General features: G+C 38.6%; 1 protein-coding gene across 5 annotated transcripts in view; it reads left to right on the forward strand.

Moving 5' to 3' along the window:
• The window catches only part of LOC126291547 (uncharacterized), a 115,126-nt gene that overhangs the window by 29,865 nt on the left and 72,068 nt on the right, over nucleotides 1–13,193 (forward strand). For 3 of the 5 annotated variants that reach the window (XM_049985047.1, XM_049985051.1, XM_049985048.1), the window contains exons 4-6: nucleotides 4,435–4,608; nucleotides 7,913–7,997; nucleotides 9,303–9,596. In XM_049985047.1, the coding sequence (XP_049841004.1) occupies nucleotides 4,435–4,608; nucleotides 7,913–7,997; nucleotides 9,303–9,596 (553 nt within the window). The remainder of the gene's footprint in view (nucleotides 1–4,434; nucleotides 4,609–7,912; nucleotides 7,998–9,302; nucleotides 9,597–13,193) is intronic. The other 2 variants (XM_049985049.1, XM_049985050.1) reach the window with 1 other exon arrangement.

Consider the following 13,193-nt stretch of genomic DNA (forward strand, 5'->3'; position numbering starts at 1 on the left):
TCAGTTTGTACAGCACTTACCCTGTGAAGCTTTATATGTGATTCCAATTGTGAAGCATCGAGAGGATTCTGTGATGGTATGGGGATCTTCTGGAGGGAATAAAGTAAGTGATTTGATGGAAGTAGGTGGAAACATGAATCACAAGGATTGTCAGGTCATTCTCCAGTGACATGCCAAGACATCTGGGATTCATGTAGTTGGAAAAGGGTTTGTTTTGCAGCAAGACAATGATCTGAAACATATATCTTATTCGTGTTAGAACTATGTGAAGTTTCTGGAGGTTCAGAAAATTTTGATAAGTTGGAATGACCTTCCCAGTCCCAGATAGTACCCCAGTTGAGGTGCTGTGGGAGATGGATTGGAAAAGAGAATCTGAAAACAAGAAATCGTGAATGGGACCCTACTGTGGGAGGTTCTGCAGTGAGGATGGAGACTAATTCCCACTGTAACCCAGACATAACCGACCCTGTGCATGCAGAGAGTATGCAAGGCTCTGATTAAAGCAAAAGCTGGCTATTTGGTGGAATTTAAAATTTTGTAGTTGTATTTATCAATGTATTGTTTCAGTTCAATAAACATTAGAAAACAATAAAATGCAATTTTATAATGTATTTCATTTTCATTGCCCATAATCACATGGTATTTCCAAACCTGTGTATTTGAAAAGTATCCGCATTTGCCGATGTGGACATCATGCCGTAACATACACAGTAAGGTCAGAAAGGAATAGAGGACGTTGAATCGAGCAGAGTTTTCTGTATAACCCTAAGCCAGAAATGCACCATTAAGGAGCTATGATTGCATGGAAATTATTCCAGTAAGTGAATGTGTTAGGATGTGTGCAGCAGTGCAGTTTTTCAAGAGGGTAATCCAGATATTTCTTCGGCAATGCCAACTTTATAGTGATGTTGGAGGCTGGAATTAACTTGATTTGCTAATTTGAGAAAAATAAAGAGTGTTTTTTAACTTAATTCCAGTTTTCTTCTTCATCTTTGTCGTAGTTTACACTTGCTAATCTACTGCACTTGTTAGATTATAAGTTTATTGATGTGTTTTGTTTAGTAGCAAAAATTAAAATGTGTGCCCTTTACATTTCATTTCAACTACTTTGCACCCTGCAGTATCACATGTCATCTATGTTATTGGTATACTGATTGTGCAGTACTGCCTTTTATCTTAACGAAATAACGGAACTAAGGTATTTCTAATGTGAATAATTTAGTATTTAATAATCCAGCTTTATCCAGTAAACATCAGAGTATTTATGTCTAATGTAGATGTTAGCATTTATGTCCAATGTAACCTCGAATATTTACGCCTAATATAACCACCCCTTGCTTTGATTGTTCTGCTGAAACCATTAGCTTCAATTAATTTAATAACTAACTGTGCTGTGCAGCATAACATATGTTAATAGGGACAAGTTAGTTTGAATAAATGTGCTTCCACTTGCCCATCAGTGACTGGCTGTTGGTTTATAGCCTAAGGTCCCAACAGCACATTTCTAATTTTGCCCAAATCGAGTTCCTGTAACCTTCTCAGAGTGTGTTGTTGGGTTGTCTTTCTCCACTGTGTGTGTTTCACTGTTGTGTTGAATAGTTTCCACCAAGTGCAGCAGTTAAGACATTGGACTCACATTTGGCAGAATGGCAGTTAAAGTCCCTGCCTACCGATCCAGATTTTGGTTCTCCACAATTTCCTTAAATCGCTTAAGGCAAAGGACAATTTCCTTCCCCAGTCATAGGAGACCAGACTTAATAGCATAATTTTCTGGCCAACAGACATTTTATGACTATTCTAGGTGAAAACCAAATTTTTTGCATGGAATATTTAGGAATGACATCACATGTCACTGTTGTGATGGTTCATCCCATTTAATGGCAACATTAAGCTGTTATAGATATATTGGTTAAGTATTGTCACCTGGTTTGATTCTCCCCCTTCATTCTTTTCTGTACTCCACAATAATGGCACTCACCAGTCATTCACATGATGGAGATACACCCCTACAATTTGTAACAGACCAGATGGGGCCAACAGCAAACCACCGCCTCAAGGACTGTATCCAAAATGGTAATGTGGGATTCCCACTTAAAGGCTGTGCATGCGGACATAACAATTTACTTTCATTGATGACCACGCACCTACTACTACTACTACTACTACTACTACTACTGCTACTACACTAGTTCTGAACTTCCCAACTCATCGGAAATGACGATAGCCACTTGCCAAATAGCCAATAAATTAAGCAGTAAATGAAAAGAGATTAGACATTGATAATTTAAGTATTGTTTCGGTTTGGAGAAATGTGTGTGATTGGTAAATATGCTGACCGTAAATAGGAAAGGGATTGCGGATATAGTGTAAAGAGCATAGATGAAATGGCAAGAGGTTTGAGACCGGGCTGGCAAGAGCAAAGTACATCCAGACTGAATTTCACAGTGCAGCTGTCCGTATGCTGATTTAAAACTTCCTGGCAGACTAAAATTGTGTGCTGGAGTGGGGCTCTAATCTGGGACCTTGGCCTTTTGCAGGTGGCAAGTGCTCTACTGACTGAAGTATTTAAACGTGGCTGACAAACCCCCCACCCTGTTCAAGAGCATTTCCGGCAAAAATAAAGCTCCGAGGGCAGGTCGAGAGTTATCATCAGATAGCTCAATTGGTAGAACACTTGCCCGCGAAAGGCAAAGGTCCCGAGTTCGAGTCTCGGTCTGGCACACAGTTTTAATCTGCCAGGAAGTTTCATATCAGCGCACACTTCGCTGCAGAGTGAAAATCTCATTCTGGAAACATCCCCCAGGCTGTAGCTAAGTCATGTCTCCGCAATACCCTTTCTTTCAGGAGTGCTAGTTCTGCAGGTTTCGCAGGAGAGCTTCTGTAAAGTTTGGAAGGTAGGAGACAAGATACTGGCAAAAATAAAGTTGTGAGTACCGGGCATGAGTCGTGCTTCGGTACCTCAGATGGTAGAGCACTTGCCTGGGAAAGCAAAGGTCCCGAGTTCGAGTCTCGGTCAGACACACAGTTTTAATCTGCCAGGAAGTTTCATATCAGTGCACACTTCGCTGCAGAGTGAAAATCTCATTCTGGCACCAGGACGTAGCAAAGTATGTGTTGGATAGCTAGTTTAAATATTGGAGGCTCAGAAGCACTGGTGCTGGGGGTGCATTAATATAAATTACAAGTGAGCTGAAACGACTACGTACCATTCTGATGGTATGCTGTTGATAAAATATTGGGCAACAGTGTGATGGTGTGCTGAAAAGTAATGTTTCAGTATCTTCTTATTTTGTTCCAAATATTGGCCGAGGTATTTTATGTTACACATATTACTCGGTTGACTTTCCCTCTCCACTGACACAAGTCGCAACTGTCTGCCAATAGAGGGCTCTGGATTGTAGCATGTGACATGCCAGCATGTAACTTAATGATGTGGATGTATGAGAAATAACATGCTGTAATCGACTTTGGAATTCGAAGAGTTTGTCCACACATGGAGCACCCTCTCCTTTAGCATGACAATGTAGACCTAGTCTGACACCTTGGGTTCACTATCATCAGTCGTCCTTTTATAAAGTCCTGACTTTGGCCCCATCTGATTTTCATCCATTTGCATACTTAAATAAGATTTTTGAAAACTTTACTCTGACAGTGATGAAACAGTGCAAGCAGAGGTGAAGCTGTGGCTCCACCAGCAAAGTCAAACTTTCTACAATGACACTGTCAACAAACTAGTACCTTTTTGGAAGGCATGTGTTTGTTGCCAGGTTGACTATGTTGAGAAATAAATTTGTAGACATTAAGAATAATGATGTAGAAAGTTAAAAAAAATAGTTTTTACATTAAAAAATTCAGAGCCATTATTTTTCAGCACGTTCTCATTGTGTAGACATTGTGTGTCTATTGACATTCACAAGTGCCTTGGCACTAAGGAGTACATATTTTGCAGGGGGGGGGGGGGGGATTAAGACACTGCAACTAACTATGTAAATGTGACACATTTTTATGGAGATGCAATTGCAGGTAAAAGACAAGGCATGATGCAGCATGTTTGCCTGTCAATAAAAAATAAACCCTTGGTTTGAAAGCAATCAGGTAAACTGAAGAGAAACTAATGGTGAGGTTCTTGAGGTCTTCCTGTACTTTCCTTTCCTTGTCAACGTAATGAAGAGAGTGTGTGTGTGTGTGTGTGTGTGTGTGTGTGTGAGAGAGAGAGAGAGAGAGAGAGAGAGAGAGAGAGAGAGAGAGAGAGAGAGAGAGAGAGAGAGACAAATATGGGATCGTGCCTCCACATTTGAGAGAGAAATGGTTACTTTCATATTTTAATTGTATCTAAAACAAAGCCTTTCTTATTGACTTCTTTCCTAAGCCTATTTTAGTTAGTACCCCAGTCTGATTAATGATTGTAAACTTTTGATGAAATCTTGTCTACAGGAAAGTACCAATTGCAATGATATTGTGCAACCGCAGGTGCAGCGAACTTCTCCAGAGAAACGACGCCGTTCGCTGAAAATGGTGTTGAAGCAGGGCTCGGCACCCAACTGCAGGCGTGAAGGTGGAGGACATGACTCTGGGGAGGAGAAGGTTGAATACAGGATTTGCAAGGAGGTGTGTTCATATCTAGATATTTGTATCGCCTTAAATTTAATAGGTATGCTTCCAGGTACTATCATTTGCAGCCATGATGTCTAAATAGAAGATTGTTTGTTGCTATTGCATTCTAGGCTTAAAAAATGTAACTATGAGGTATGGTTGTAAAGTTTTAATCATCGCCTTATAAAATTATAAAGTTATTTGTTTGTTCACAAGTCCATATCTTCATTGCTGGTACATATTGGAATTCCTCTGCTCCAGCACTGTGTCACACCACTGGAGGACCCTAAACAAAATAGTACAGTCATTTGATAAAGTGGACGGTAATTTGTTTTAGGTGGCAACAGAAATGTGAATTTCTTAGCTGTCTGATTTAAACTGAAACAGTGGCCACATTTTCACTGCTGCCAAAAATGAATTACAATATTCACAAATGTGGCAATATGAGCTTGAAATGTTGTAAGAATTACCATGCAGTACTCCACGTTATCAATGAACTGTGCCATTTTGTTTCATTATGTACCAGTACTTGTGAACATGTACTGGAAGACAATCTAGTAATTAATTACACTAAATAAGACCATGTAGACACAGTTCTACATGCGCAGGGAAGAGTTAATGACTTCTTCAAAAAAAGATTTGTGTATAGTGTGGTTATAATGAAACTTCTGCTACATGAAGCAGTGTAGGCAGCAAACTATTTACAGTATGGGTACCATTTTTGTAGGAATGATCAGACTGTGTGCTGCAGGATTGCGTTGTTACTAGTGTTAGTGTCACGGCTTGGCATTAGACGCTGGTAGTGGTGTGGCAATGTAGGATTGAAACATAACCATCAGTGTGGATAGCTGATTGCGCCACAAATTGTTGAAGTTACTGTTGCCATGACTGAGAATGCCGGATGCAATATGTGATCTCCAAGCAGTGCAAGATCTGTATTACGACAGCTGAACATTCTTTCAAAAATGCTGCTAACAGTGGTGAAATGTTAACATGTACAAACTTCACATTACTCGCCAAATCATATTTCTTGCGAGTGTTGAAGTTCACGACGTGTGGCCTTCGAACATTTTGTAGAGTGATGAAACACACTTTTTGCTCAGTGGGCAGTGAACACACACAATTGTTACATTTAGGAGTTGCTGTCAACAACTGTTCGTGAAGTTCCCGTGCACAGTGAATGCATCACTGTGTGGTGTGGCTTCACGGCACAGTTCATATTTTGTCAATTTTTCTGTGAGGAACTCGGATCCTGGGGACCAAGTTGTGGAGCTTCAATGGCACATGTCACTATAATCGGCTTCACCAACATGAGGTCCCTACACTGTGGGAGAGAGGTTCTTCAAACTGCACGGTGGACCTCCACCTCACAGTGCTCGTGAGGTCTTTGTTACTGTAACGCATTTGGAGAAAACCGAATCGTTGACCAATAGTTCCAAACTGAATGGCCACCAGGATCACCAGATTTGAATCTGTGTGTGGTTGGGTCTCCTTGAAAGGCAGGGTTTATCAATGGGACACTCACACACATTGGAGGTTTGAGAGGAACATAGTGAGGGAGGTAGCCAACATCTCACCTGAGATGTTCCGGGCAACGGTAGAGCTACCTCTAGTGCAGTTTCAGGCTGTTGTGGGTGCAGGTGGTGTTCACATTGAGCAACATTTGTAACCTGAAAAGCACACGTGATCTGCAAATATGCAGATGTTACCCTCTCATGAGGGAATTAAAATGTGCTTCTTTCAGTGTTTTATTTTTTATTTCTCTTTGGTATGTCCTTATAAATGTTTCCCAAAGTTTCATTGTCCTACAGTCACTCATTTTTCATGGGAATTGTATCAAATAGTGAATGTTCAATTTTAATCATCTTGTAATATGTCAATAGGCTTTCACAGCTAAAGACCGTTGCCGTAAAATTCTTCAGACTATCATCTGGTGAAGCGGTCACTATGAAAAATCTTCTTCTTCTTCTTCGTGAAATGATACTGCATGTGCAGGTCATTCACAAAGCTACTTCCAAGCTTCTCTTTTCTTCCACAGTCTGCACTTTAACATTTCCTCCCCTTGCAATGGTGTTTAGTTCTCTCCATCTTACTTGTGGCCTTCCATTTGGTCCTTTCCAGATTCTTTCCATGCTAAAGCTCTTCTTGGAAGTCATTTAGGGGATTCATCTGAAGGGTGCTTCATATTGTCGCAGTCCTTATCTTGTCCCTTTCTGTCTCACCCAGTATCCTTTGTAGTAAGCGCATCACTTGCTAGTATTCTGCTCAGATGTTTCTTTGTCAAAGTCAAACATTCTGCTCCTCAAGTCAAAATTGGCAGATAATGACTTGTGCTCCACACTCTTTGCTGTAGCAGGTATTTTCTAATTATTTTTGATACACAATGATAAAATTTTGAACAATTTCTGTTATCTCCAAAATTTCATCATTGATGTTTCCTTTCTTGGTTAACGTATTTCCTAGAAATTTGAAAACCTCTACTTCTTTAATGATTGTACCATTAAAACTTACATCCTTCATTTTTCATTGTTCCTGCTTATTTTCATTACCTCTCTTTTTTTAAACTTATTCCCATGCTTGCTTCATCAATTACTCTATCAGGTATTCAGTTATTCTTCCAGTTTCTGCTCTTTTCTTCCCAAAAATCACGTTGTGCGCATGTGTTATGATTTTTTGTATCACTTTTTGTTGACCTTATTTCCATGTCTGCTTCTTCAATTACCCTTTGTCAGGTATTTAATTGTACTTCCAATTTGTGCTCATTTTCTTCCCAAATCATCACATCATCCACATGTACTATTCTTTTCATATCATTTGCTGTTGGATGTTTTTGAACTTTCATTATGTATTGCATACTTGAATTATAGGACAATACATTAGTTCATCATTTGCATTATGGCATATCCAAAGAATTTTATTCAAAGATAGCAGTGGTGGTGTAATGTAATGGGATAACACTTACTGATGAAGCTACAATTGCCTGCTGATGGAATAGTAAAATTCACCGAAAGAAAGGGGGAGAGCTATTAAAACAACACACTGTCAGTCACAATTGCCCCATAGGGCAAAATAGGGCAAAGACAACAAAGGCACGTGCAGATTTCCTAAAGATGTGTGCATAGTAGTGATGTAACTATGTTGAAAAAAAGTGTAACTTCTTCCTTTTTTTTTCACATCATGTAATTTCTGACAAATTAAGTGCACCTAAAATTTTTAAAACTGTGATCATTTCACATAAAAGTAATGTTGTTTCAGTATATCATTTTCTTAGCGTTTCCTGTGAGAACATCGTATAACACTGAATTATTGTGTGTTACAGAATGAGTTGTTAACTGGGGACCCAAGCAACTTTGGTGTGAATAACAAGAAGCTGGTTAAGAATTCATCCCATAAGTCCTTTCATGGTAAGATTTCATTTGTTTAACTGTCATATTCTTTATTAAAAGCTGTAAATATTTACCAAATCATTGAAGCTATGGAAATAATGTAATTTTCATGAAAATATCTTGTTTTGTAAGTTATTTATGAAATATCAAAGAAGTGGTGAATTGACTTTCATACAAAGGTACGGGCAATAAATTGCAGAACACCATTTCAGAAGTTGCAATATTACAATCGTTTCTAACATGCACTGAAATGGCATTTAAGAGGGTGTGTTTTTTTTTTTTTTTTTTTTTTTTTTTTTTTTTTTTTTTTTTTTTTTTTTTTTAGGAAATATTTACACTGGTAATTAAAATGAACTGCATTCAGTGTAAATTTCCAAATTACATTATATGATCAATTCTTTTCAAGTGCCTGGATATCTCATTATCAGCCAGTTAAGACAGAAAGGAATAATGTCTCGTGTTTTTACAGTCATCCAATTCCCTCATGGTTTTCACGCTGTACTGTGCACCACTCTGTAGCTCTGTGTTTAGAAAATGTTACCACAGTCTGTGTACAATGGGAGGATGAACATTTGACTTGGCTGGCAGTTCCATCAGAGGTTGACCTAACTCCAGTCTGTCGTTTGATTTCTGTTACAGCTCATTCATTTTTATAATCTCTCAATCCCATTAAACAAATTGTCTTGTGTTACATTCATTTATCATGTTCCGTAGATCCCCATTGACCCTTACAATCATGAAATAAGTCAAGGTATACCTTAAAAATGAAATAGTTGTTAGAAAACTACATTAATATCTAACTGGAAAGGCATTACTTTGGGGGGGGGGGGGGGGGGGGAAAGCTGCTGTTTCCTGAATCAAATTGCATAACTGACACTTATGTCCTGTTTTTAGTGCAATATTTAAATGACACACTGATATCTACTACAGAGGTAGAGCTATTTCAGAGTTTTATGAGTATTGGCTTGTTCGCATTGAGCATTGCTATTTTGTTGTGCTGTTAACAGGAATCTTGAATTATTGAACATAAATAATTAGAAAATTTCTTCTCCTCACATCATCAACTGCTATCTTACTCTCAGGCATTGAATTAGGCTATTTACAGATAACTCAAGCAGATTGTACCACTAATTTTTATGAAGCACAACATTGAGTGCATTGCCATCACAGAGGTGATGTACTGAACCTGTATCACCTCTGTTATAGCAACCTATTCAACTTTGTTTCCTTAATTGGTAGTCATTTTTGTGGTGTTTACTTTGAAAAGGTTCATAACATTTATTAAATGTTAATCGTCACACATACTATATTTTTCTCTTCCAGAACTGAGTACAAATTCACCATATGTCGCGGGTGGCAAGGATGAGGCCCCAGCAGCTGCACTGGGCACCAGTAGTATTGAAGGGGTCTCAAATGGAGCAGCCCCAGGAAAGGATGATGTTGCAAAGCCGCCAGTAGACCTCATCATACCTGAGAAGAGTGCATCATTTTCTATACATCCTGGCCGACTTTGTTCAGATGTCTGCTCATATTGTTTCGGGAAGTTTGGCTCTCTAGACACCCCGTGCCACATAGCCCAGCTTAAAACTGCTGAACGACAGCGGAAGGTTCTAGAAAGTGAGTATTATCTACAGTGCTTTCATTTACTATGTGATTTTTCTTTGTGTGTGTGTGTGTGTGTGTGTGTGTGTGTGTGTGTGTGTGTGTGTGTGTGTGTGTGTGTGTGTGTGTTGTACATGCCTGCTTGTTTGCACCGAAACTGTACCAAAATACATTAATTCATTATCATAAATTATGCAGTGACACTTCTGTTGAAGCATACATTTTGCTGTGAATGTGCATACACCCATTTATTCATCTCTATTTTTTTCTTTGTTACTTGATCATGTGATTGTGGACAGTGGTTCAGTTACTCAACTGACAATTATATTTGATCACTCCAAAATTCTGTAACTGCAACTAGTGCAATTCTGTAACTGCAGCTAGTGCATGATAACAGTAGTTATTTTATACCAAATAAAATTTTAATTGTGCCATGGCAGTACCATCTTGTAGCCATTTTAATAGATTACAAATCCCATGTTAAATATATTTGAAAATTATTTGGATCCCCCTTAGCATCAAAGGTGTCAAAAATTTAAATTTCTGGAATTATATGAAATAAAGACTGAGAGCTAATAATTGTGTTGTGCAAACTCTGGAGTAAGGATTTCAAACTGACATTTATTCGTAATATGATACTGTTTATTCTGGGGCAAAAAGGAAAAAAAAATCTGTCTACAGCCCACTGTTAATTTGAGATTATTACTATTCAGCAACCAATTACCATCATACTTTCCATGGTGCAGATGTATCACTGGCTGTGTTGCATCTGCTCTGTACTTGAGTAACCTTTGGGTGACTTGAACGTTATGACCTTCCTTCTAGGAAGGCTTTGTATATGAACTACAGTGAAATGTGGCATCCATGCTTTTCAGGGGACTTTAAAATATTATGTAAATAGTGAAAATTACTTTTCATGCACATACTTCATTGAGCACCAGTGAGCCCATTCATTCAATGCTCTTACCTTTAGTTTGAGACCCATGGTTTTACATAGGTTAAACATTTCGGGAACACATTTGTAGTTCCTGCAAGTCTATCAAAAACCTGGCATTGGCTGCATATAGGGCACCTGCATTGCTGGTGGATGTTTATAAGCACTATATAAACATCAGCACCAGGCCAGTGCCTAAAAGGTCAATTACAAGGTTTCTTTTGTTCCATAACCTTTTTTCCTATTGTGCAATTTATGATTATGTTAATGCTGAAGCTGGTGCAAATTAAGATAGTTAATGTAGGAAATTTGAAGGAGCCAATAAATGCGTGTTGTTAAACAGTGGGAACACATTAATTCTGGAAATACAAAAATGGGATTATACTGTACAGTTTTTACTTTTATGAAGCAAAGTGTGAAAATTTTGTATCCTAAGTGAACCTTGCTCATAAATAAAAGTTAGTAGTTTGGTATCCCTCCCTGCACACATTATATCTCATGAAATTTGCCTGCAATAATCAGCACTTGCTATTGTATGAATTTGGGTCACTGTGTATCTTCTAATCATGCTAACAAGTATTTTAGGGCCCTGTTTCATCTGACCATCTATATCTTGGTCTTCAGAAATTTCCATGAATCACCACCACCAAATGCAGGCATTGTTACTTCAAAATTTTCTATCAATTTTGTGCCTCACACGAGGGTGGTTTGAAAAGTTATCAGAATCACCACGAGAGGTCAGCATTAACACAACAAATTGTTCCTGTGATATTCATTGCACTGGTGTCAGTAAACATGTGCCACGTCAGTGGCCTTGGAAGAGAGCTGTGACATGGCTCTGTTGCTGTTCACACGCAGTGATTTGCAAATATGGAAAAAATTGAGATTCGCTCAGTGATTAAGTACTTCATAAAGAAAGGTATGAAAACAAAGGACATTCATGCTGATTTCCAGAGTACACTAGGGGACTCTGCTCCTTCATATTCAACTGTTGCCAAGTGGACCAATGAATTAACATTTGGTTGGGAGAGCTTAGATGATGATCTACTCAGTGGTCAGCCAAGATTAGTCACTGCTCGAGAAATTATTTCAAAAGTGCACAGAATGGTCATGGAGGATTGCCGATCGAAAGTGCATGGAATTTCTAACGTTTGCCAGATGTCATCTGAAAGGGTATACAACATTTTAACTGCAGAATTAGAAATGAAAAAAATTATCTGCAAGATAGGTGCCATGACTCTTGAAACTGGATCAAAAATGCATGACAATGAACATATCGGAACCGCTTTTGGTCCATTTTAGGAACAACAAACAAAATTTTTTGCTCCAGTTCATGACTACAGATGAAACTTGGGTACACTCTTATACCCCAGCAACAAAACAACAGGAAAAGCAGTGGGAACATGCTGATTCTCTGCCACCAAAGAAAGCAAAGACAATTCCTTTGTCAGGAAAGGCCATGGCATTAGCGTTTTGTGGAATGCGAAGGGGATTCTGTTTGTAGATTATCTCCCCACTGGGCAAACAATTACTGGAGAGTACTATGCTAGCCTTCTGGACAAATTGCAACAAAAGATACGCAAAAAAAGGCCAGGCTTAGCAAGGAAGAAAGTCATCTTCCATCAAGACAATGTACGCCCGCGCATATGTGCCATCGCTGGGACTACATGCGTGAGAAACAAAAAAACTACCGCAAGACCAAGAGCTGTGGACATCTTTCATAATACCTAAAGTTTAATAAAGTGGACCCAAAGAGTATCAGAAGAAGATAATTCTTGTTTCTGCTACTACACATGCCCCTAAAACAATAAATGTGACAAACCCATTCTAAAAAGTTAGATTTCTGCTACAACATGAGAGGAAAAATTGTTCATGTTCCTGTCTTTAAACTTGAACAAGGCATTTTGCACTTCCCTTCATGTGACTATTCTTGCATTTGACAAATTGAGTGTTTCCCTTCAGGCATCTTTCCCCCAAAGTTCACACTTTTAGTGGATTTGCTAAAGCAATTGTTCACCAAGTTCGTTAAGCCCAAAATTGTCAAAAGCTCCTCATTGCTTGAAGTTGAGTGCAAACTGATTCAAAACCAAAGAATTGATGATAAGTTAGTTAGTTGTTGTCATTCAGACTTCAAACATAGTGAATGATCTCCAGGATACAGATAAATGCCTGCTCTTTTCATTAGTGAGAATCTACTTTTGTATTGCCTGTGACTACGTCATCAACAAGGTTTCACTGAAGAATGATGTGTTAAAGCATGCTTAAGTTGCTAGATTAGATAAAATTGAAGCTGCACAGATCCCTCCCCCCCTCCGGAAAAGTTTTCGGGCATGTTATACAAGGAAGAGTATGAAACTACAGATTAAGTAATGAATGAGCTTCAGAGCCTGTTCACAGCTCTTCAGGTAGATGACACTTTGGCTGTAAATCAAGATGCTGCAAGTGATTCCAGTTGGGCACAGATATCGAGCATTCATGGAGCTAATGGACTTCTTAAGAATTACCAGATTTCTATAGTAATGTACTTAGAATCTCACCATACCCCACAGCAATGCAGAATGTGAACATGTTTTCAGCCTCATAGAACGAAGTTCAGATCATCCATGTACAGTGAATTTCTAGAGTCTATTTCTGTTTTGAAGACCAGGATTCGTGGTCCCTGTTACGACAAAATGTTT

This window comes from Schistocerca gregaria, chromosome 9, assembly GCF_023897955.1.
Source record: "Schistocerca gregaria isolate iqSchGreg1 chromosome 9, iqSchGreg1.2, whole genome shotgun sequence".
NCBI classification, from domain to species: Eukaryota; Metazoa; Arthropoda; class Insecta; order Orthoptera; family Acrididae; genus Schistocerca; species Schistocerca gregaria.